Source organism: Sapajus apella, unplaced genomic scaffold (genome assembly GCF_009761245.1).
Source record: "Sapajus apella isolate SASKATOON/1434 unplaced genomic scaffold, GSC_monkey_1.0 scaffold32, whole genome shotgun sequence".
Classification (NCBI taxonomy): domain Eukaryota; kingdom Metazoa; phylum Chordata; class Mammalia; order Primates; family Cebidae; genus Sapajus; species Sapajus apella.
This window is the reverse complement of record NW_022436972.1, coordinates 19,851,970-19,877,977: the sequence shown is the minus strand read 5'-3', so window position 1 is coordinate 19,877,977 and position 26,008 is coordinate 19,851,970. Positions and strand designations below refer to the sequence as shown.

The 26,008-nt window shown below is 39.9% G+C and overlaps 1 protein-coding gene across 3 annotated transcripts in view; it reads right to left on the bottom strand.

Annotated features, from left to right (window-relative positions):
• LCP1 (lymphocyte cytosolic protein 1) overlaps window positions 1-26,008 on the bottom strand; it is a 56,040-nt gene that overhangs the window by 23,573 nt on the left and 6,459 nt on the right. For 2 of the 3 annotated variants that reach the window (XM_032294715.1, XM_032294716.1), the window contains exons 3-9: window positions 9,030-9,118; window positions 8,259-8,422; window positions 7,955-8,084; window positions 6,436-6,568; window positions 4,818-4,899; window positions 2,759-2,924; window positions 944-1,086 (exon numbers count right to left, since the gene is read on the bottom strand). In XM_032294715.1, coding sequence (XP_032150606.1) covers window positions 944-1,086; window positions 2,759-2,924; window positions 4,818-4,899; window positions 6,436-6,568; window positions 7,955-8,084; window positions 8,259-8,422; window positions 9,030-9,093 — 882 coding nt within the window. In that variant the 5' untranslated portion in view covers window positions 9,094-9,118. Of the gene's footprint in view, window positions 1-943; window positions 1,087-2,758; window positions 2,925-4,817; window positions 4,900-6,435; window positions 6,569-7,954; window positions 8,085-8,258; window positions 8,423-9,029; window positions 9,119-23,614; window positions 23,736-26,008 lie in introns of all 3 variants that reach the window. The other variant, XM_032294717.1, reaches the window with a different exon arrangement.

The following is a 26,008-nucleotide window of genomic DNA, read 5'->3' as shown; positions in this document are numbered from 1 at the left end:
CTCTTTCCTGCTGCATCCCAGCATCTCCTGCTCTTTCCTGCTGCATCCCGGCATCTCCTGCTCTTTCCTGCTGCATCCCGGCATCTCCTGCTCTTTCCTGCTGCATCCCGGCATCTCCTGCTCTTTCCTGCTGCATCCCAGCATTCCTGCTCTTTCCTGCTGCATCCCGGCATCTCCTGCTCTTTCCTGCTGCATCCCAGCATTCCTGCTCTTTCCTGCTGCATCCCAGCATCTCCTGCTCTTTCCTGCTAGGGACTGCTTTCCATTCCATACTGCTCCTTAACCACTTTCTATCTTGATCCATCTGTCATCATTGCCAACAGCTGTTTTCTTCCACCTTGACATGGAACCTTTCATATGCTTGAAAACCAGTGTATTTCTGCCTCAGCCTTTCCCCTGTGGACCTCTTTGTCTCTTTATCTGTAAAATGAGAGGATAATAACCCTTACCTCATGGGTTGTTGCAAGGATTCAACAAGAGAATACACATATAAATCATTTGGAACAGTGCCTGGCATGTTGCAGATACCATGTTTGCTATTATTAGTGTAACTAGAAGAGTCATCTTCACTTAATTTTTTAAATGGAATTCCCATCTGCTTCTCCCATTTATGAAACCAGAGATATTACAGACCTATATATATTCTCTTTACTTGGAAAGAAATCTGTTCTCTTGCTCTTCCTCTAGCTTACCTTTGTCCCTCTACTTCCTGATATGGAAACTCCAATGAGACACTGCAATAGGACTCTGGGCAAATCTGTGTGTGGCCCAGCACTAGAGCAGTAGATGGCCTCTCAAGGACAGTGAGCAGCTCCAAAACAGCACCAGACTAACCCTGGAGCTTCTGAAGAGACGAAGCCCCAAATCTTTGTCTTTTCTTTATTAATAACCAAATTCCCCTTCACTGCCACAGGTAGTCATGTTCAAACAACACTCCGCCTACCTTGATGTCAGTGCTGAAGTTGCCAATTTTGTTGCAGCCTGCATTTTCCAGGTGGTAATTAGCCCACCTCAGCAAGAGCTCTTCAGGGGAGAGTTTCATCAAATCCTCCAGGCTCTCCCCTTCTCTCAAAAGAGCAATCAGAGCTGAAGAAGCACAAAAACCCAAGAAAATTAAATGCAGCAATGTTGAAGGAGTGGGGTTGGGTTATAACTTGTATTGAGCTCTGCTGGAAAGCTAAAGATAGCAAAGTTACCTCTTTGGGATAAAGGTTCTTGTAGCCTTTCCCATGGACTAAATATTTTATTATTAATCCCTTAAAAGAGGTGTAAACTATTGTGAGTGTATTTATTATTCCCATTTTTCAGATAGAGAAAACAAGGCACAGTGAATTTCAATGCTATTTTTAAGAACATTTGGGCAAAGCCACAAAAATAACCAAGGCTACTAGCTTGGATGCTTTGCTGGATCTGTCAAACCACATTTCACAATATGACAACACTTTTGTTTTTAAGAGATCAATTTTGTGATAATAACAATGTTCTGTCTATTCCCACAGGTGTTTTGTATTTCAAGTGCTTACCTGCCTAATTATAGCAACTCAACAATATAATCAACTCTCCTCTATGTGTTCCCAGATGAGTAAATATTTTTTGCTCAGCAAGAAGGTTTAAATTTAGCTGAGGTCATTATTTGAAGATCAATATTCTTTCTCACAGGTTCTAAGTTCCCTATTTCTTCTCCTCCACTTCTTTATATTATGTTTAATACATTGGTTTTTAAATAATATTTCAGGATTCTTCATTAGTTATCATGACTTGGACATATAAATTTTAAAAAGTACATATAACTAGAGATTAGAACTTGGCTACAGATTTCATATTGGTAGGATTTGTACCTGAAAACTAAAAGATAACGTTGTGTTTTGTATGATACTTACCAAGGTTGGCTATCTCTGTCTAAGCCATGGTGCTGTCACTGTTTAATACAGATAAGATGGCAAGGGAAGATGCAATAAGATTGACAGCTACATATTTAGTTGAGAACTCTGAAACCCTAAATGTAATTTTCTACGGTCTTTAAACAGTTTTATTCTATCTTGTATAGATTTAAGGCGTATAATGTGATGTTTTAGTTACTTATCTTGGTAGACACATACATAGTAAGGTGGTTACGGTTAGTCAAGCAAACTAACATACCCACGTCTCATATCATTACCTTTCTTTTCTTTCTTACTTTCTTTTTTTTTTTTTTTTTTTTTTTGTAGTAAGAGTACCTGAAATCTACTTTCTTGGCAAATGACCAGTATATACCACAATATTATTAACTATCACCTTCATGTTGTTCAGATCTCCACTTCTTATTCATCCTATATAATTGCAACCTGAACCTTTTGACCTATACCTTCCTCTATAGTTTTTATAAGAAATAGACCAAGTTCCTCCTAATTTGGTACCATCAAAGTATATGAGTTGCTCCCTTCACAAAATGCAAGTTAAAAGTCATCTTATTTGTTACAAAGCATCTGAAGGCAAAGTGAGCTCTGAAAAAAGCTCTTGAGGTTACAGTGTCAAACAGTCAAGACCGAGTCCTTTGCTCCAAACAAGCATTATTGTTAGTCTGTGGTCTTAAAAAGCTTTTGCTCTGTCACTTAAAAACGTCTGCTTTTTGTGTATAGAATCTGTTACACGAATGTCATGGATTCAATATAACTGTGTGTTTTTCAAAACTGGAGAATTTCTGACATCCTCCTACAGTCCCCAACATGTAAGTTATTAGAAAGCTGTGTCATGAATGACATTTGGGACTTGCTTTTACCTTCATTTCTGCTGAGTTCGATGTCAGCAAACAACCCAATCTTGATGACTTGCCACAGAAGTCCCAGGACCAGATAAGGCTTCCCCTCCTTTAGGTCCTCAGCCCCTATGTTGACCACATGGCACCCGATGGCTGAGGCAGAGTTCAGGGCCAAGTTCAGATTTTCCTGAGGTAGAAAAAATATGCAAGCTTTTGTTCTTTGGGTTTGTAGATGCCAAATAATACTGATGGCAAGAGCAACAATGTTTTCCTGCTGCAAAGGTCACAGGTTTAGAGTCATGGTTTCACTCATTTTAACATTGAGAAAAAACAGTGACTCAAACCAGAAGAGAAAACCCAGGAACCCAGACACTGAGCTCATGCGGTGGTCCATTCAATGAAACCAGTTCCATAAGTTGAAGGCTCATTCTAGTTGGCAGGAGACTAATGAGTCCTATATTTTTCCATCTTGCTCTGTGATGAAGCTGACACACAACATCTCTACTGGCCAAAAATAAAGGGGCACCTTTGAGGAAGCCATTGTCCTGTCACTGGCCATCATTGACAAGACAACTGTTGATGTAAATCAAGATCATAAAAGAGAGTGGCAGAAGAGCTTTTTGACTTGTAGACTGGGTGTTAAGAAAATGAAAAAGGCCTGGCGTGGTGGCGCTTGCTTGTAATCCCAGCATTTGGGAGGCCAAGGTGGGTGGATCACCTGAGGTCAGGAGTTTGAGACCAGCCTCACCAACATGGTAAAACCCCATCTCTATTAAAAATACGAAAATTAGCTGGGCCTAGTGGCAGGCGCCTATAATCCCAGCTGCTAGGGAGGCTGAGGCAGGAGAATCACTTATACCCAGGAGGCAGAGGTTGCAGTGAGCCAAGATGGCGCCATTGCACTCCAGCCCGGGCTACAGTGTGAGACTCCTGGGCAACAAGCATAAAACTCCATTTTGAAAACAACAACAACAACAACAAAAAAAACAAAAACAAAAGAAAGAAAGAAAAAGAAAAATATACAATTAAAATTTCTGGAAAAGATGGTATGATTTTTACTAGGTCCATTTGTTGAGTATCTGTAATAACTAAGGAAACTGAGTATACACACGCACTCACAGATTCTATGTTCTCATGACTAACAACAATGCAGGTAACATAATTCACATATAGTCGGGATAGAGCCAAGGAAGTTTTCAGTCCTGACAATCTATGTATGTACTATTCTTGGGTTTCAAAAGGAAGAGATATCGGTGTCAGAGATTGTTTTAATGGACAAATTAAAAGCAAAGCAAAGGCCACCAGTGAATTAGGAAAAGAACTATCAGAAGAAAAGTGGGTTCTTGTTCTAGTGCTCAAATGTTAAGTGAAAAATACTGTTTCTATAGATGGTCAAGATTATGAGTAAATTTAACATTAAGTGCTTTCATATGTGTTTAATCATTGTTCTCAATTTGGTTACCATTTCCATTTTTAAAGTACATAAGGTTGCTTAAATCCAGACAGGAGATAATATATTGTTCATGATTTAAGAAGTTAGATATGGTTTTTTAGCAAGAGAATTACAATAATGTTAAAATATTGTAATATAACACTGAAATACACTTACTGCTGGTTACCATTCCAGTTAATCAACAAATCGATGGAATAAAAGCAAGTTATATTTATTACACTTGTGGTTGCGGCCAATATTACTATGAAGGCTGCAAGAGTACTTCCCGTTTTTTACCCCCTCACTTCTTAGAAAGGCTTATGATAATTTTAGCTAAAATGCTAAGCATTTGGCATCAAATCAAAGATAAATTGCTAAGGAAAGCTTGAGTTAAAACTTTAGCCAAAGTGAATTTTATTCCTAAGTGGCCAAAGCAAACACATAAACCCCCAGCTGCTACCACTCCACCCGTCTCTCTTCCTTGCTGCTCAGAAACGCATCCCTTTATCCCTGAAGTATAACAAGTCACCAGCCCAAAGCCTGGGTTTGGGGAATGAGGGCCCAGCCGCTAAAAAAGGCTGACTCAGCAGTTACGGTGCTTATTGATAACAAACAAATCCTGTATTATGGTAATGGTGGAAGACATACCTGAATGGTGAAAGGGGTGAGCTTCTTTTTGTTGATTGTTCTTTCATCAATTGTGTCTGGCACTGACAGGTTGATCATTTTACTGAAAGAGAAACAATTACATTAAAGAAAGCAGTCTTCTGAATAACAGAGCCCAGTAACATTGAATTTAAATTCTAGCAGTACCATAATCAAAGAAGATAGCAACAGAATGTGCTGATTAGACATAAAATTGGTTATGCTATTTGACTAGACTCAAACTATCTGTGGGAAGGGTTAATATTCTTGAAGTTATATTAGTATGTTGAGTTTGGAAATGAGGACCCCACTTCATTCTCTCACCTAAACAGCTGTAAAATTATCCTGATTTTCTTAGCACATTAGGAAATTCTGGGTGGATAACCAAAGTAATTCTTCCATAAGTACTTAATTTTCTTAGCCATGAAAATTGTTCCCATTATATAAAAGACTGTCTATACAATTCTGAGCTGGTATAATGTCTACATTTCTGTTTCACACTGGATCAAACTTTATATCTTCAGCTAATCATAGACAACATTTTTATATACATCTCAGTGCCCTAGGCTGGTGCCAATGAGTCACAGAGGTCTTAGAAGGTAAAACTAGGAGACTGAGGAAAGACTTAGTGACAACCTAAAAGCTAGAATTTTGATCTTTTTATAGCAGTTAGACCTTTTAAAAATGAATTCTCAGGACAAACTCTCATAAATAAAATATCAAAAGTAGAATTGCTCTGATCAGAGCAGAGGAAAAGGCTCAATGTCTTGCCCACCCATTGTTTCCTTTAACTCCTGAGGCCCCCACATATTGAGCACCTCAAGTCACCTCATTTCCAGCATGGCCTGCGATGACAGAGAACCTGCTGAAGCAAGAGCTACAGAGGCATTTTCAAAGCTATCACGCAGCACTGACCAGCACCGTATTTAGAGGCCTCCTGTGGATAGAAGGCATTCCCCCTTTTCCATGTGTCCTCAGTGCTTGAGTTGTAGATTTCTGTGTACCACTCAAAGGTTTCTTTGCTTAAGGACTATAGTTTGCATTAGACTGCTTCAATCATGCTGCTGCTATGATCAGTTCTGTCTGCTTTCATGGTGAGCCATGCTCAGATGAAGCCACGCAGCGTATATTCCAAATATATATTTAGCCAGGAAAATTGTTCCCATTATATAAAAGACTATCTATGTACTTCTGAGCTTATATAATGTCTACATTTCTATTTGATGCCTGATCAAACTTTATACTTTTAACTTGTCATCAAACTTTTTAATGTCCTTCTAGAGTCATTATTTAATCAGCACTTTATAAATTTCGTCCACTTAATTATCTAATACATTGATCAGGTATCGAATGCTTTTGACTTGGTATTACTATACCTTCCCTGTTTACCTCTCTAATGCGTATCCCTCCCCTCCACTCAAGCAATAGCAACTTTGCATGTCTTATATAAACTGTTTTTAAAATTAGTCTGCTGTCCTGGACCTGGACCAGTGAAAGTCCAGAGAAGACTTCTAGGCACAGCTGAGCCCCAAACGAAGTTGGCCTAGGATAAATACAATGAATTGTGGATGGTCTAGAAAATGGGCAATTCTTTGGAAACCAAGAAAGAAGTATTATTTACCAAAGGACAATGCCATCTCCAACAGCATTAAAGAGATCATTCGTGTTTGGATTCATTGGGATGACATGCCGACAATCAGGGTCATTTTCCAGGGCTTTGTTTATCCAGTTGACAAAGGCATACTTTTCTTCCTCTGCAAGTAAATGATTAAAGTGACTCATTTGCAAAGTGAAACTCTATTATAAACAAAATGATGCATGTGGATCTTAAATTCTCATCCCCAGCAGAGAGGCAATGTGAGTTTATTCAGTCCATCATCTTATCATCTCATATTTATTAACATTTTAAAATCTCAGATCACTTGGGAAACAGGCATTGAGTCTATGTTCACTCCAAGTCATAAAACATACAGCAAACAGATTTAAAAGATATCTCTCTCTCTATTTCTACATATACGTATAATGCAGATATACATTTACTTTTAGAAGTAAATATATACATATATTTATTTTCTATATATAATTACATAAATAATAAAAATATTTATATGTGCATCTATACATATGTATACACATATAAATATAAATATGGTGTAATGCTTACAGGACAAAACTGAGGATTCTGCTTTTAGCTCTGCTGGTTTAAATGTTGCATCACTGTGGACAATCCTTATAATATCTCTGAGTTTTTTGATAAAATTATAATTAAAATGCTATTAAATAAAATCATTTGGATATAATCTTTTTTCGTATCAGTAAAACTGCCAGAAGGTGATTTTTAGATTTCTGAATAAAACCTCAAGTTATGTCTTTAGAGCCTACCACTGTGTTTCCCAAAGTGTCTGTCTTGGAAAACAATAGTGTCCCTCAGAGAAATCCTGAGTCATAAAAGTTTGGGAAACACTGTGTAATATATCTCTGTCTTGAAGATTCATAATGCACATTTGACCTAGCAAACGTTCTCAAAATTCCTGTATTTAAAAACGAAAAACCAAACGTTGTCTTAGCAACTATAGATGGTATTTAATCGTGAACTTATCTTTAAGATCAACTAATGTTTTGAGGAACTCAGTTCTGGAAATGTTGCAATGCTATATACTGTTTGGCCTGTTGGAAGCTTCCATTATGGCTGTTGGATAGCAGCCTTCAGAATAAATATACAAATTTCTTCCAAATCAATGTAAACATAATTCTTTGATCACTGAGCAGGTGTTAAAAATTATCATGAAGTTTAAAGAAGGAAGCTTGAGTAACTAATTTTGTCCATCAGATTTAGAAAGGAATTTGGGCAGCCTTTAACGATTGTTTACATGCTGATAAAGCCATTTGGTATTGGACCCTACCCAGAGCTAGCACTGCTCCTATAATATGCACCTGGAACTGACCCATTTAGTAACAGGAAAATAGGGAGTTATCCATAAAGTTGTGTTTGCTTCTTTGTTTACATCCCTTAGGTTTGAATACCAAGTTTAGAATCTGTGATCCTGAAAATTCCAGTCCTTTCTCCACGCTGCCCTCTAGCTCTGTTTATCATCTGAACACCCTCTCCACCTCTGCTCCCACCCATGAGTTGAGCCTACCTGAATAGGAGTGTTGGGTGCCAACACTAGACTGCTCTGAGGTACCACCGATCGCACAAATCCCTTCCTTCTTATTGATTGCTTTTCTAAAGGTCTTGGCAACATCTGTGCTTTTTAGGCCATGGAAAACCTGTTAAAGTATAATGTATCTTTAGAAACCCAAGCAGTGATCAAGAAAATCACAAAGGAAAGAATATGTAATGTTGAAGCAAGGAGGGAAGAAATGTCTTTCCAGATAGTTTTAAAAACGGAATTCAAGTTCTAAGTTTCAAATGTGTTGCCTTGTATTCTGCATGGTACTCACCTTGATAAACTCATCAAAGCTGATCCTTCCATCTTGGTCCAGATCACCTGCAGCCATCAGGTTTTCTGTAATTTCTCTTACTCTGTACCCCGGCAGAGGCAAGCAAGCAGCTTTGAACAAGTCATTCAACTCATTGAAGCTGATGTAGCCATTGCCATCAGTATCTGTAATGCACACAATATACTGAAGCTTCAGGACAACTCAGGCAACAACTTTTAGAGAGGTGGGGGAAGACTAGATGGAAGGTGAAGGGATGAGAGAGGCTGTCATTCAGGCATCAAGATGTGAGCCCACAGAAGAGTCAGCATCTCACAAGATGCCTGTTGCTATTGAATAGGGCACTAGCATTACTTTCAACATCCACAGTAAAACAGTCAAAATTTCTATAAGGTACCTCTGTTTCCACAAAGAACTCTTATAGAGATTCTTAAGGAAACCACAGGTTTAGTGATAAAGAATAAGAGAAAGTATGCAATGGTATTTAAATCAAGGAAACAGCAAAAAAGAAGACAAGATATAAAAGATGAGACTTATGAACCATTTCCAGGAAAAAACTACGGGAAGAGTAGAGTCCATATTCCATGTTTTGATAAGAAAGTAATTTTCTTGAAGCATATCTTTCAAACATAAGTTCTCCCAGCTCTTCTAAACCAACACTACTGGTTTCTTGTCCCCTCTGCAATTTTGCTCATGTTCCCATTTCATTGAGTATACCCTGAGGCTACTCAGTGAAGAAGAGAATGATGTAATTTGGGGTACAGGTCTACTCACCAACTTTGGCAAAAGCTTCTCTGAGCTCCATCATTTCCTCATCGGACACCGATCCTCTGGCCATTTTTTTATTGCTTTAGATAACAGATCTGGGGAGAAGAAGAACATAAAAGATAACTTTTGTGTATCTCAATTCTTAAAATACCACATTAAGAAGCAATTCCCATTTATTACATGAAGAAATACTCTTCCGCATCCTTCATGATTTAGAACTATCTTCTCAAAATGTAAGTCAGAAATATGCTTTTTCTCAACTCTCTGTGTGGTGGTCTTCAAGGATGGCTCTTAACAATTTCTTCCCTCCTGAGCAATAGAGAATACTCCTCACATCAAGAAGTAGAGCTTATTTCCCTCCCCTAGAATCTGGGCTCATTTTGTTACTGCTTTGACCATTAGAGGGTGGTAGAAATCAAGTCTGGCGCTGGAAACTTCTGCTTCCTTCCTTTTGGAATGCTCATTCTTAAGATGTTCTCTCTTGGTACTCCAATTGCCATGCCATGAGACATTCAAGCCACATAAAGAAGTCAGTGAAGGAGAACTGGGTGCTTTGGTTAACATCCCAGCTGAGATCCCTTCTGACAGCCAGCATCCATGCCAGCCACCTGAGAGGGCCGTTTTGGGCCTTCTTAGCCCATTGGAACTTTTAGATGACCACATTCCCAGCCAACATCACATTAAGCAGAAGAATCGCCCAGCTGCGCTCGGTCAGCCAAAAGAACAGAGATGATGAAACGAGTGATGTCTTAAATCACTATGTTTTAGACTAGTTACACAGCAACAGGTAATGAAAACTTAACTTTTACATAAATGTCTTTTTTAAAGCAGTATCTTCATGTTCCTATTTAACATTAATGTTTGACCATAAGTGAACAGATACATTTTATAACTTCAAAGGAAGTTAATCAAAATTCTCAATATTATTTAGGGATGAACAAAGGGAAGCTGATCCTCATAATTCAGCTATGGGAATTTGAGGTGCTTTGTAGGTGTTTTTTTCTCAGAAAGCCTAGTCTTTATTTATTTTATTTTATTTATTTTATTTTTTTTAATTTTTTTCCCCATTTATTTACTTTATTACATTTTAGGTTTTGGGGTACATGTGAAGAACATGCAAGATTGTTGCATAGGTACACACATGGCAGTGTGATTTGCTGCCTTCCTCCCCATCACCTACATCTGGCATTTCTCCCCTTGCTATCTCTCCCCAGCTCCCCACCCCCCACCGTCCCTCCCCTATTTCCTCCCAACTGACCCCAGTGTGTAGTGCTTCCCTCCCTGTGTCCATGTGTTCTCATTGTTCAACACCCACCTATGAGTGAGAAAGCCTAGTCTTGCTGAGAAAGTGCTCGAGTATTTTCCCTTTTCCTGTGCATTACTGCTGCCCTCTAGTGGGTAAGAAGAAAATAAAACAGAAAATGGATGATAATCTCCATGCCCCTAGCTAATCCACACCAGCATGTTTCAAATCGGAGATCCACTGAAGCTTGCTGAATTTACTGGCGCAGAGGGGATAAGTGGGGTGGGGGTGTGGTGATGGGGTGTTTCTAAGCATATTTATATTTTGGATAGTTCAGGGAAGTTATCGATTTTTGAAAATACATTTGTGACGGGATGTTGTTTTAAGTAGATCCTTTTTTATATTTTCATATTATTCTACAGTGCTGTATTTGTTCTGGATGGTAACCAACATCCACACCAAATAGAAAACAGTCTTAACATTGAAACCTGTAGGCCAAAAATGCATTACACTCAATTTTGCAAATCCATATCCATATCCACCAAATTATTATCCTGCCACATACATGTATCAGTGGTTTCAAACTTTCATTTCACCAAGCAACCCTCTGTTGACAGAAACCTTATGTGTAAATGAAATCAAACAAACAAAAATAACAACTCTGAGAGTCTTTGGTTGAAAAAACCCAAATGTCCCCCTACCCCTGCTATCTTATCTCCTTGTCTCCTTCACCTGTGGGAACTCCAGGGAGCATAATTTGAAAATCATAGAATTATATAAGTATTCATTTAAATTTAAATGTATTCATCAAAAAATGTATTTTTGCTATCAATAAAAATTTTAGTTTATTATTATTTGGCTTACATATCTAAGAAGGTATTCGTCCACTGGATGTTTTCAAGAACAACAGAAACTGTTGAGGGCTTAATTGTATTAAAAACACAATCTTCTGCTGGGCGCGATGGCTTAAGCCTGTAATCCCAGCACTTTGGGAGGCCTAGGCGGGTGGATCACAAGGTCAAGAGATCGAGACCATCCTGGTCAACATGGTGAAACCCCGTCTCTACTAAAAATACAAAACATAGCTGGGCATGGTGGCGTGTGCCTGTAATCCCAGCTACTCAGGAGGTTGAGGCAGGAGAATTGCCTGAACCCAGGAGGCGGAGGTTGTGGTGAGCCGAGATTGCGCCATTGCACTCCAGCCTGGGTAACAAGAGCGAAACTCCATCTCAAAAAAAAAAAAAAAAATCACAATCTCAGTTATGCATCACAGTAACCCTAAGAGACAGGCACTGGCTATCTGGATTTCTTCTCTTTCTCTCCCTCCCTCTCTTCCTTTTTTCTTTCATTCTTCCTTCCTTTCTCCCTTTCTACCTTTTCAGAATGCTTTTTTCCAAAAATAATTTGAGCTAAGTTACAAAGATTATCCAAACCCCAGAGTTAAACCAACTAAATGATGTAATTGATAAGAAAGAAAGCATACCTGAAACAAGATGATTGTAAGGAAGAACTCTAATATTTAAAATACATGCTTATGACCCTGCATGTTTTGCTACAAGTAGGCTGAAAATCTAGCTCCAAGTTCTCTAGAAGCTAAGGCAAAAAGGGAAGTATCATCGATTATACAAGGGCAGCAGATCTGATGTCTGACAGCAAAATCTTCACCCGGGCTTTAAGAATAGGCCATTTGTGGGATGGGGTAAACACAGGTTTTGTGTTTCTTACAATGTCCTTTAATGTAGTCTGATGGCATAGGTATGTATATTCTCATCGTATAGATCAGAAAACAGATGTTCAGAGAAGTTAAGATACAGATCTCAAATCACACAGCTGGGTAGAGAAGCAGCCAAGACTCCAATCCTCAATTCTTTTCTCCTCTCCCAGGCTGTCTACTCAGGCTCTCTGCCTTCATGTTCCTGTTAGACACACATCCCATCCATCCATTTATTCACTCAGCAATGATTTATTACATATATGAACTATGCATAGCCCAATGGGAGATTTTTAAAACTACAATATAGCAAGCTTGTCCAGGCATTTTAGTAGAAATCTTTTGCTTTCCTGTGTTAAGAAGTCAAAATTTCTGTTTTAAGGAATTAGTATATAACCTTGCTAAATATTTGTGGCTAACTTGGCTTGACTCTCTTTTATACCATCTACCATATCCACATATGCATGAATAGGAGGCTGGCTGGCTCTCTGGCTGGCCAGCCCTTCATGTTTTTAAATGTCTCAACACCTCTTGGTTCATGTGTTTATGGGATTCTGAGATAAATTCATTCATTAAACATATATTTTATGAATGCCTACTATAAGCCAGGCGCTGTTCTTCATTTTAGGTAAGCACGTCTATATTGACCTAGTTAGTTGCCCTGAAAGCATGAAGCAATGTCAAAGGTAAGGAGGATAAAAAAGATCTCTGAATCTAAACCTAGCCCTAGCCCTTGACACAAGAATGTAAGACTTTAGAGCACTATCAGCAGCTAGTGATAAATATAAGTAGAAGCAGGGGACAAGACTGCATTCTAAATGCCACAAGTAGGCCAAGAAAGAAGCAAAAACAATTATAGTGTTGGGCAAAAACAGAAACCTAAAAAATATCTAAAGATCATGGTATAATGGGAAATTATTTTACCATAAAAATTGCAATGGCTCCTTCATTTAAAAGACATAAAAATTACACATTATTTTAAAATCATTATTTTTAAACCACAGCAGGTAGGTCAAAATGAAAAGCCTTGAGCATCTGTAACAGTGTTTTTCTAAGAGATTTATGAGTGGAGAGGATCAGCTCAGAGAAGCCAAAAGTGAGAACACCTTCAAATTTTAAAAACCCAAAACCCTTCAGTGGTTTAACGGCAAATGCAGAAGAGAAGTGGATTGACTTAGTTTAAAAGGTAAAGTGGAGATCCCAGCACTTTGGGAGGCCAAGGTGGGAGGATCACGAGGTCAAGAGATCGAGACCATCCTGTCCAACATGGTGAAACACGGTCTCTACTGAAAACACACAAAAAAAATTAGCTGGGTGTGGTGGCACGTGCCTGTAGTCCCAGCTACTCAGGAGGCTGAGGCAGGAGAACTGCTTGAACTTAGAAGGTGGAGGTTGCAGTGAGCAGAGGTCACGCCACTGCACTCCAGCCTGGCGCCTGGTGACAGAGTGAGACTCTGTCTCAAAAAAAAAAAAAAAAAGGTAAAGTGGAGAAACGATAATCAGCAACTGACATTGCTGTGATACTGTTTGTTGTTGTTCGGCAGAAACATGAATAGATATCTGGAGAGAGTCCCTTTTACCATCAGCATGAGCAGCATATCCTGGAAACACAACCTAACTTTTGAAGACAGAAGGAACCTCATAAATAATTTGTTACAATGCCCTCATTTTATGGATAAGGAAACTGAAGGTCCAGTGAGAAGAAATGTTTCATCCATGTACAAATTCTCAAGGCAATGCCAGGCTGGAGCTTGTAAATGCAGATGCTGACGAGCAGAGCAGGAAGAGGATGGACTTACCATTAAAAGGGCCCCTAAGGTCCATAACTGAGCAGAGACTTTTAAGTAATTGAACTGTATGTGCAAATGGCAGCAATTTCACAAAGCAGAGCAGCAGGAAAAGGACGTAATTAAGGTAAAAAAGGCAGACCAGATCATTTCTAAGAAAGACACTGGGCCAGGTGTGGTGGCTCACACCTGTAATCCCAGCATGTTGGGAGGCTGAGGTGGGCAGATCCCTTTGAGCTCAGGTGTTCGAGACCAGCCTGAGCAACATGGTGAAATCCCATCTCTACCAAAAATACAAAAATTAGCCAGGTGTGGTGGTGCATGCCTGCGATCCCAGCTGCTCGGGAGGCTGAGGTAGGAGCATCAGTTGAACCTGGATGTGGAGGTTGCAGTGAACAGATTACACCACTGAATTCCAACCTGGGTGACAGAGTGAGACCCCCATCTCAGAAACAAAAAACAAAACAAAAAAAGGCACCGCTGTTGTTGGAATCAAATATTAGATACTTTACATAGTTCATGAATGTGTTTTCCTAGAAAAAAAAATGCACCCATTTTAATTCATGCATATTTGAAAACATGGGTTATGATAATATTAGTCAGATTAATAAGTCATATAAGTAAGATTAATTGGTGATGGCTTTAGTTTGCAAATTACTGGCACCACATAGGCAGCAAAATATAAAGACATTGCTGCAGTAATGGGTGTGCTGAGCCATCAGGAGCTTAAAAGAAGGGGCTGAAGAAAGCACGTATCTTCCAAGACATAAGTGAGTGTTTTCTTCAGCTCTGCCCAACTGCTCTTGCATTGAGTGTGGGCCTTTTTTAACGACTACGTCATCTAAATATGCCCTGCCACAGACCATTTTTCAGATCTTATGCAAATCTGTGGTCAATTCTGGAACTCCCCTTCTAATTACTGCCCAAATCAAAAATCTATTATAAGAAGACAGATCATTCATTGAGGTCATGTGTGGGCTGCCAGTTTGTGTATGTGTGTGTGAACACTTCAATTTAGTGAATCGATAGTTGTAGAATCTGAAGACATTGGCTTAAAAAAAGCATTGGTTGTTCATTTTTAAAAATTACATTATTTTTAAAACCATAAGAAAATGAAATATCCCCACTCCAAACTGCAAAAGCCAAAAAGCCTGTTCATTTCTTTAAGTCAGTGAGTTTCGAGGTTCTGCTTAATGGGGGCTGGTATTTCCCAAGTCAGGAGCAAAGGGGATTTCTGAGAATGAGTTATCATGAAAGTATCTGAACTGAAGTTGCCTGACGTGTGAATATAGAAACAATTGGTGGGACTTTACTATTGAACACAGTGCTGCAGAATTTACAGAAGAAAAAACCTCCTCTAAAGTAAATGTAAAAATGTAAAGGGAATTTTTGCTGAGGAGTTTCATAACTGAGAATCGAAAGAAGCAGAAAGGCTTAGGAAAAGGTGACCTGTCTAGAGAGAGATGCTCACGGGCTGGAATCATTTCTGAAAGATGGTAGTGCTGGGCTAGTCAGTATTTTGATTCAATGTGCTGATACCCAATTATATAACCTGCCAGGATCAGGGAGGCCTCTGTGACCTAGTATCACATTGCCAAGGGACTCTTGAATGTGCCCCACTTTTCCCCGCAACTTGATTCAGTAGTTAAAGTAAAACTGGACGCTCAGGACTCAAGTTCCTAGCTCTGCCTTGATAATTTCAGTACATTTCCAGAGGGGAAATTTTATGTATATATACACAACTTCCAAACATCTCAAGGACAATGAGTAATCCAAAACAACACATCATCTAGAATAACATTAATATTGTAAGTTTTAGCCTTAGATTATGACAACTAAACAAATAAAAAATAAAATATGTAGGACTCTGAAGCAAAATAAAATACCCATACATTTTTTAAAAGTCACAAGATTAATCTACTTAAGGAAAAATATTGCTTTTAGTTAATTCTGTCCCCTTCATTTTATGAAGTAGACCACTGTAGGAGCTTGTACTTTGAGAATATATGTAATTTACTCTATATTCTTGGGATATCATATCTATGGATTCAGGTATGCCTAACTTTTACATAAAGGATGATTCAGAAAATATAATTTTAAAATAACTTTGTTTTTAAGAAACCAAATAATTATAAATGGCTTTAAATACAGATGGCCAGTTAAAGGAACTCTTATGAATCCTTCTGCGAAGTCAGAATCTCCTCCAGATTGTCTTTTTTCTCCCTGCAGATACATGGATTCTCTCAAAGCCTACTTCAGAGTACAGAATTTTTCTCTCTGCAGGCTCTGATGAAAATGCCACAGGGTGGAAGGTAGGGGAAAGGCTATTCACAGCACAGACTCAGTGGCTCTCCTCTGACACTGTTATCTCGGGCCACATAAACACCTATGGGAAGCTAGCAACCCAGATTACTCCAAACCTCATCAACCTCATATTGCTCTGGGTGCCTCTGGTTTGACCACTTCACTGAGGGGCTTCTGAAGCTGTGTAGCACATCGTACAGAACCTGGCTCTGTCACCAGCTAAGGAGTTCTCATTCTTGCCTTCTCTCCCTTAATAAATTGCTGATGCCTCTGTTTTCTACCAAGTTGCCCAATCCCACTAAGGATGTGACACAAGAACAAGCCTCCTGCAAGAAAAGGGGATACTCTAGGCTGGGGCTTGGAGAGCCCTTTCTGTGCCTTAGCATCTCTCTCCTTTCCTGGGCTATAGATAGTGATCCTCCTGGTACTAACATCTTGAAATTCTACAGCTATTAGAGTATCCCAAATGCATATTTTCAATAAGTTGAATATTACTATGGGCTAGCTGTATTGCACTATTACCTCCATATCAAATGCCATTCATTCATTCTTTCACTCCATATATGTCTCTATGCAAAGTACTGCCCTGGCTGGAAGGAGGTTGGAGAGGAGCTGCAAGCATGAGTTACACAAAGACTGGGGCTTCATGAAGCCCACAGTTAAATGCCAAGTTTCAAATGCAGCACATGGATTACAGCTATTTTACTGTGGAATGGTTGAAGCAATGAAAAGTGTTCTGAAGATCAGAAATGAACAAGTGAGAAGGTTAAACCCAGGGCTCTGAGGGAAAAATAAGACTAGATAAGTATAAGGAATCAGCACAGAGCCTTATCAAAAATAAAAATATAAAATACCTGAATCAGCCCAGGCAATTAAGATATTGAGATAATTAATACACTTGAACATCTCCAAAGAAATCAAAATGGAAATAACTGGCAGGAAATGGAAGAAAGTGCCAAGCTCGTCAGTCAGACCTAGGCTGCTTCCTGTCTGTGTTAACTTCAGGCTCCATCTTGCCTCTGTGAGACTCAGTTTTCTCAATCATAAACTGAGAAGCAGAGTACCTTCCATGTTAAAAGTTCCAAAATTCTATTCAGTAGCTGACAAGTATACAAGCAAGTTAGAGCTACATTAGAAAGTATTACGAATGAGCTGAGAAATAGGTGCTGGCGCCATCAGCAGCTGCAGCTGTGGACCGGAGGTGCCTCCTGTGAAATGGAGCAAGTGAGGGAGTAGGCAGCTCCCAGCCCAGCCTGGCTCCTGGGGGCTGGAGGGCTGCGTTCCTGCTCTTACCTCAGCAGCAAGTAAAGCTCTGTCTAGATGCATTCTCCTCACTGGCCCCAGGCAGATGCCCGCTGCTCAGCTCCCTAGCTGCTGGACTGCCCAGCACAGAGCAGCGAAGTTCCCAGGGCAGCATGTGAGACCTGTTTTACGGGACGTCACCACAGACAGCTTAAGATCCAGTTCACTCCTAGTTTCTAGGTAAGATGGTGCGCAAACTGTCCCAGAAAGAGAGCCATCTACTATTTTGTTAAAAATATCCAAATAAGGAAATGCCACAACCTCTCTGGTGTCTGATATCCCCACTTTGTAACCTAAACCTTTTCTGATATGGTTAAAGGTCTCTGTTTCTTGGGCTATTCTCAGAGGAAATAATAGGAGCTCTTCAATTCATAAAAATTCCATCACATGCTTTGGTTTCTTCTTGTTCTTTTAACCTGCTTTTTTAGGGCTAATTTTCCAAATCTTTCATAGTTTTCTTTGCAATCTTCTGGGTCTATGCCAACTTCCTTATAGAATGAATGTAGTAAGAATAGCAGTCATACAATGTAGAGGTGGACGGATCTTAGAGACCGTCTGTCTGGCCACTCCCCTGTCACAGAGGCATGAAATGACACCCAAGTTAAAGGACATACCCAACATCGCAGAGCTTATTGGAGGCGTGGCTGGGACCTGAGTCCAGGCCCCCTTATTTCTCTTCTTTCCTCTTTAATATGTTTTAAACCCTAAGATAGCACTCTTCTCTTTAATTAAGACCTTCTCCACATATAGTAAGAGTAATGTCCCAAGATTTCAAATGTCTTACGAGTATAATTTCATGAATGTTTCTTGTACGTGAAGGGGAATTTATCTAGGTATGGCAAAAGCACTGTTCAGGTTTAGGCTACAAGTAACGTGCTGAATCACATACAAATATTGTGTACACTGGCGTCCTCTAGGTCATGAAGACTCTTTACTCCTTCATTCATCTATACATTTATTCTATTTTTTTCCCTTAAAGAGACAGGTCTCGCTATATTCCCCAGGCAGGAGTGCCGTGGCCATTCACAGGTGTGATCCCACTACTGATCAGCGCAGGAGTTTTGACCTGCTCCATTTCCGATGTGAGCCAGTGCACCCACCCCTCCTTAAACAACCTGGTGGTCCCTGCTCTGGTATTGATGCCGAACTTAGTGCTGACACCCAATTGGCATGGCACACTACAGCCCAGAACTCCTGGACTCAAGCGATCTCCTGTCTCAGCCTCCGGAGTAGCTGGGACTACAGGCGTGCACCACCACACGTTGTTGTACATTGATTCTTGACCTTGCATTAAGGCCCTCCAAATTTCCTTAGCAACCAAAGAGCAAACCCAATTAAAACAACTCACCATGACATGAAATGTTCGAAAGACAAGACAGCCAAATTCATAGATCAACACTAAAATGACACCCTCAGACTGATCTCAACAGTCATCGTGGTTTCAGGCATCCTGTTCTCCTGGAGGCTGGGGAGAGTCAGTGAGCCCTTCCTCCTCTGAGCTTTGCTCCAGACCGCTGTAGTGTGGTCCCTGTTTCCATTCATCTCTCCCAGCAGATCAGGAGCTCACTGCGCTGCTTAGTGTCTGGCACATGTGAGGTCCTCAGTAAATGAGCTGTATACATGAACAAACCAATCCATAAACTAATGGTATACAGGACTTGAAAAGTCTCCTATCACCTTTTTTGAGGAGTTTAACAATATTATTGTGTATATACTTAGAAAATCCCATCCATTGAAAGGTACAAACACCTAAAACAAGGCTAATAAATGATTCAAGTTCACATGAAACCACTTTGCTGGAAAGACAACTTTGGGGGGTTAATTTGGGGTCTAAAGGGCAGCTGCTGTCCCGAGGTAGTCTGTGAAGCCGCACCTGCGCATGCTCCCTAGCCCTACCTTGCCAGCCGAAAATCATTTCTGTCTGAAATTGCAGATCCTGAGGCTGGCTTCTCCACGCTGTTGTAATAAGCCTGCTGGCTGCTGGTAATGCTTGGCAGTGGGTCTCTATCCAACTCTGTAGGGCCTGCCTCTAAGCTGAGGGCTGCTGAGGTGTGAGGGAAAGGAACTGTGGAAACACAGCAGAGACTGAAAGAAGGGCAAACCTACCTGGGATGGACATGTGCGGTGTACCAAGGAGCACGCTGGATAATTAGGAGTAGGTGCTAGCATTTACCTGCGTGTCATTTGCATATCACTATCTGGACTATGAAATTCATCTTCCAATCATTCTAAATGTCTGCCACTAAAAAAATTCAAACATTTGTAAATTTCTTCCTTCAACAGACATCTGTGAAATACCGACTATGTGCGAGGTCCTGTGTGAGATGCTGAGAACATGGAGATGTGGCTCCGGCCTGCTGAGTAGGGAAGAGCTACAGTCACTAGAATACAGGGGGACTTTATAGATCCACAGGAAGAGGGAAAATATAGCTCTCCCCTGGAGAGCCAAAGGCGGCCCCCCCACTAGAGAAAGTGACATTTGACCTAGATTTCAACAGAGGCGTAGGAGATTGCTTAAAGGTCAGTCTTTTCTTCATTCATCTGAGAGTATTAGTCCACGTTCTTTCTATAGAAAGTCTATCTGTTTGGAGCCAGAGAAAGGGCAAATAGCCAAAGAACAAATGAGAAGACCAGTTGGTCAATAATAATAGTCATTAACGTTGAGTGGTTAACTCGGTGCTAAATGTTTTATATGCATTCACATTTAATTCTCACACAATCCTGTAGGGTATTACTATGATTCCCACTTTATTGATGAGGAAACTGAGGTTTAAATAACTGGCCCAAGGTCACGCAGCTATAAACTGGGAGAGCCTCCTGCCTTTCCTATCATTTCTGGCTATTGGATTCCTGTATCTCCTTGAGTTTCCCTGCCACCCTTTGGGTTACTCAAAAAGAAACCCCTAAAGGTCAAAGCTCTGACCTCATGTTAATTAGGGATACATATATTTCTGTAAGATTTTGCTTAGGACTGGGGCTCTTCCTAGGCTCTTTAGGGAAGCTAAATGCGTCTTCTCTTCAGTTTCTCAGCATTTTTAAAGGAAGTATTAAGGAGAGCCAGAATAAAACCAGGCTTGATCTTTTCTGCCTGTGCCCCCCCGCCACTGGTGGAGAAAGGGGTTCTTTCTGCCAGTGGCCTCCACAACTCAGTCATCCACTCACATTTAATAATGCACTTACCTTGTCGTAGGTACTAGAGATACCAAGATAAACAGCAGAAAGTCCTTGCTCCTGAGGGGCACATAGTCCAGTAAAGGAAAATAGTCATGCAAATGCAAGGCTACACTAATATGAATATTTTAAAGATATTACTAGCATGAAGCTGCAGGAGCACAGAGAAGGAAGTGCAGTGGACCCCTGAACAACACAGGTTTGAATGGTGTGGGTCCAATTATACGTAATTTTCTTCAATAGGGTCAGCCCTCATTGCCCTCGGGTTCAGCATCTGTAACCAAATGTATATGGAAAATGCAAGTATTCACAGAATGCAAAACCCAGGGAGACCAGCAGCCAATTTCTTGTACATGCGGGTGCCACAGGGCTGACTGTGGGACTTGAGAATGTATGGATTTTAGTGCCGAGGGGGGTCCTGGAACCGATGCCCTGTGGATACCATGGGACTACTGTATTTAACTCTGCCTGGGAAGGGATGAGAAGGTTTTCCAGAGTAAGTGATGTTGCCCACTGAGCTAAGTCTTAGGGAACCAGAAGGAGTTTTCCAAACAGACAACACAGAAAGTTCCAGGCAGAGAAAATAGCTCTGCAAAGTGCAAAGCAAAAGCACGCAGAGGAAACTGTGGCAGGTTGGGTGTAGCTAAAGGATGCAGGAGGAGAGACCTCCAGGACGAGAGGTTGAGGAGGTGGTGTCACCGTGGTGCTCGTCCTCACTAACTCTTGTTTCCAGAGGCAAAACCTCAGTGATGCAGGCTACACTCCACTCACCACGTAATGTGAGTGCACACAACGAAATCATTCTGCTTAGACACCACTTTGGTTCGTTTGTGTGCAGAAAGCTTTCTCCTTAGTCACTGTCTCCCATTTAGAAAATACTGCAAAGACAGGAGGGAACTGAACATGATAGGATTGGGAAAATAGGGGCCCTGGAGGGTGAAGTCACTCCCCAAAAGTCTCAAAGTGAGTCAGTGACTGGTCCGAAAAGAGAAGTAAGTGGAACCTCTGGAGTCTTAGTTTGGTCTAGCCAATGCATGGGAAAAACACAAACCAATTAGCATTTGAGAAACCTAAAGTTTTGCATTTAAAAACCCTTGAGATGCATGGTCTGTGAAATATGCTTTACTTCTTAGATGCGTGGATCTGGGATACAGGGATACACCCACATAAAGGCATTCCAAAAGCAAATGCGCCTCTCTTCCTTTACGAAGTTAGGATCGTTATCTATTGTTTTAAAAATGAATGAACTAGGCAGTGACGTGGTATGGTGAAGTGCTGACTTTCTGACTCAGCTGTTTTTTGCTGTGTGTCTTTGAATGTGTTACTGAAATCTTCCGAGCCTCAGTTTCTTCATCTATAAAGAAGGGGTGTTTATAATGCAACCACGGTGTTCATTTCATAGGGCAGCATTAGGATTAAGTGAGACAGAGTGTTTAAAATATACATAACAGTGCCTGGTGAATGAAGGGAGGAAGAGAGGAAGGGAGGAAGGAAAGAAGGAAAGAAGAGGGAAGGAAAAGAGGAAGTTAAAAGAAAATATAAAAGAACTAGAACTTTTGCAAAATTATCTTGGAAAACAAACCCCAATTTCTACTATAAATTGTAGGAAATATTGTGAAGTCACAACTTAAAAGCAACACTTAGTTGTGTGTATATTATGTGTTTTTGTGTGGGTGTAAATCTAGATCTCACATCCGTGCTCTATGGTTTAATGTTCTTGGTCTGGCTTATTTTGGCTTTAATACCAAATTTCTTATTCAAAGCCCTTGAAGTCAGCTATTGCAGAACTGGTAGATGATACCAACCCAAAGTCAACAGCACTCAGCTCATGCTGAGTGGTGAAGGGGCTCCAGGCTTTGCCTTGCCTGAGATACTGACAGTGGAAAGTACCTTCTAACAGTTGAGGAAGTGTGGCCAGAGTGGAAAAATGTACAGTAATCTTAAGAAAAACCCAACCACATACACCATGAGCCATGAAAGGAGAAGAGATCTCTGGGCATCTGTGATGAGGATCACTGGGCAACATCCCCTCCCTGTCGGAGGCACCAGGGCTCAGAGCTGGTTCTGCTATCCTGCACTACACTTCTACCTGTTTCCCTGCTCTCCAGTCCTCCAGGCATTTTCACCCTTGTAGGTTGAGCTGAAAACAGTGAGACAATGTGCAGCCAACATTTGTCTACTAGCAATGATAATGGAAGCTTCTATTTATTTTTAATAATGTGACCTCATTCTCAATAGGCTCCTTGGAGCTATTATTTTAGAATCTCTAATGACAAGCTCATTTGCAGAAAAAAAAAAAAAAACAAAAGGAGGAGTTACAGATAAATTGAGGTGGAAAATGTGTATTAATTTGATGGGCTATCTTTATCTTCATTTTTTTTTTGAAAGTTACACTTTAGTTGGTAAATATTTATCAATACCAACGTATAATGGAATATGTGTAACATTTCTTTTTTCAAAATTTTAAGTGGCCGAATAGCCTAATCTAATATCTTCATAGGTATTATTTTAAAGACTTTCCATCATAAAATCCTCAAGCATTTTATATTTATTTCTCAAATATGTTTCTTGTACCAGCAGAACTAACAAAGGAGAGTTGGGACCTCTTCCTTACAGAAAATGTAGAATTACAGACTGGGTGCAGTGGCTCATGCCTGTAATCCTAGTATTTTGGGAGGCCAAGGTGGGCAGATCACCTGTGGTCAGGAGTTCAAGACCAGCCTGGCCAACATGGTGAAACCCTGTCTCTATTAAAAAATACAAAAAAATTATCTGGGTGTGGTGGCATGTGCCTGTAATCCTAGCTACTCAGGAGGCTGGGGCAGGAGAATCACTTGAGCCTGGTAGGTAGAGGTTGCAGTGAGCCGAGATTGCGCCTGGGCAACAATAGCGAAGTCTCAAAAAAAAAAAGAAAGGAAAAAAGAAGGAAAGAAAGAAAAAGAAAACATGGAATTACAAATAATCATTCAATAATCACTAAATTACAAAAAGATATATTTAGACATATTATCAGGAAGCAACTAGTGGTTCATATTAGAAGATACAAAACAGTTTAAACAGATGTGGTTCATACCTTTAAGAAACTGCCAACATAAAATGAGAGAGAGCCAAGGTGAGAATCTTGACTCTGCTAGTTACTGGTTCTGTGACCTTAGACAAGTCACTCAACCCTCCTTGAACCTCAGTTTGGTCATCTGGAATAAAGATATAATTTAAAACAACTTTACCTAGCTATTTATGAAAATAAAAGAGTAATGATCTTTCAAGCGCTTGGCATAATGTAAGTATTTGGGGCTCAGTAAGTCAGCGGTGATGCTGGGTGGAGTAGATATGCTGCCTATGTATATAGACAACAACAGGGAAAATGGAAGGGGAAAATAACCCGGATCACACCTCGCAAGTGGATAGCACTTGCCGGATTTTATAGAGGAGGAAACTGGACTTCTGAGGCTCCAGAAACTTGACCAGGCTCCACATTTACTAAGAGGCCAGAATATACATCCAATTTGTCTCTACCTTTGCTCCCCTTGCTTTATGCCACATTTGCCTCTTTTGTGCATGGGAGCTACAGACATTCAGCTTTAAAGAACTAATACTGGAGATATGATACTGGAGGAAGAATTGCGTCCAGTGAACAGAAGAGTGGACATGGAGTGAGGAGAAAAACTGTGTGATCATCACTAAACAGATAAAGTATCACAACCATCATTTTCAGTGGGCACAGAAAAGAAACAGAGTTCATGATATATTGATGGACAGTCCCAGCATGAATGACAAGAGAAGGAAAAAAAATCTAACAGTTCTCCCAGGTGCTCACCACATTCCACCTTTCCAAAGGGGAAACTTTGAAACTGTTTATAAAGCATTAGAAACACTGGGGGAAGTTCAGTTTGCATTTTTAAGATGAGGAAAGGGTGCTCAACAGTGCAAAACTGCACACATGCTCTTCTCTTCCTTCCTTACTCCCACTTTGCACCTATTACCTAGCTTTCTCCATAAGGAATTTATATCCCACTTCTCTTTTTCAAGCTGGCCTTTCTGGTGAGGGTGATAAGAGCCAATGCTGTCAAGGAGGTACAAAGGATCTACTTTTTAAAAGTTACACCTGAGATTGCTAGAGGCTGGGAAGGGTAGGGAGAAGGTGGAGGATAGGAGAGATTTGTTTAGATACAAAATTACAGCTAGACAGTAGGAATAAGCGCTCATGTTCTATAGCACTATGGGATGACTGTAGTTAACATATATATATATATATATATATATATATATATATAAAATACATATTGTGTTTCCAGCATAAGAAATAAAAAATGTTTAAGATGATGGATATGTTGATTACCCCAATCTCATCACTAGACATTGTATGTATTGAAAACATTACTAGGTATTCCATAAATATATATATGTCCATTTAAAAATTAAAAAAAAATTAAAGAAACATTTTCAGGACAGAAGATATATTGGGTGCACACACATCTATTATAATCTCATGAGTTATTATAAAAAGTTTTTTGGAAAAAAAGGTTGCACCTGAGGTTAATAAAGATGCACTTCTAATTTAAAACTTTGCCTAAGTAATGCTGAATAGGAAAAAAATGCAAATTTTATGCAAATAACATTTGTGTATCCCTTTACTTCATACATTTGGATACATAGCTTCGATAAATTTTAGTAACTGTTACCAAACTAAGCAACCAAAATACAAGGTATTATTTAAATACAAGGTAATTGTTCCATTAATTCACTTCCCTCTAGAAAGTGCAACCAAAAAAAGGAAAGCAAATTATCTGGGAGATTGCAATTCACATTCAGAATTAACCTGCCTGCTGAATTTGGTGTTGGCTTTTCTGCTATGGAGAGAACATAACCTCTTTTCCACTTTAGCTTATCCAGTTAAGAAGGAGCGTGTATGGGTGTGTTTCTGTGGTCTGTGTGTGTGTGAGAGAGAGAAAGACAGAGAGAGGAAGGGAGACCCCTCCTTTTGTCCATGTAACCGATGCTGAAACAAGAATCAAGGCTGCAACCACGAACTGTGGTTTTGCTAGTTCCGCAATTTCACATAGCTTTTCCTTCCGCCAGAAAGAACAACTGACCATCTTTGAGAAACAGGCTCCTTGTAAGTGGGGCTGACACAGCCATGGCTCTAAAGTTGAGCAAATCTTACTGAAACTCAGTAAGTGGATCACTTTTACCTCTCTTCTTCCACTAACATTTAAAACAAGTTTTCTTTCTTAGTTTTTAGGACACCTATATTTGGCCATTACTATAGAATCGTAGATATGTGTGTTTGGGTATAAATACTAGAATGTTTAATCTATTCATGTCTATCAGTCACAGTAGACTAGAAAATGTGAATTCCACTTGACTAAAATTATTCTAAACTTTAAAGACTAAGAACCTTTTAAAGTTTTTGAGAGTGGAGATCATGTTCTATGACCCATGTAGAGGCCTGTAATGGGCAACAACC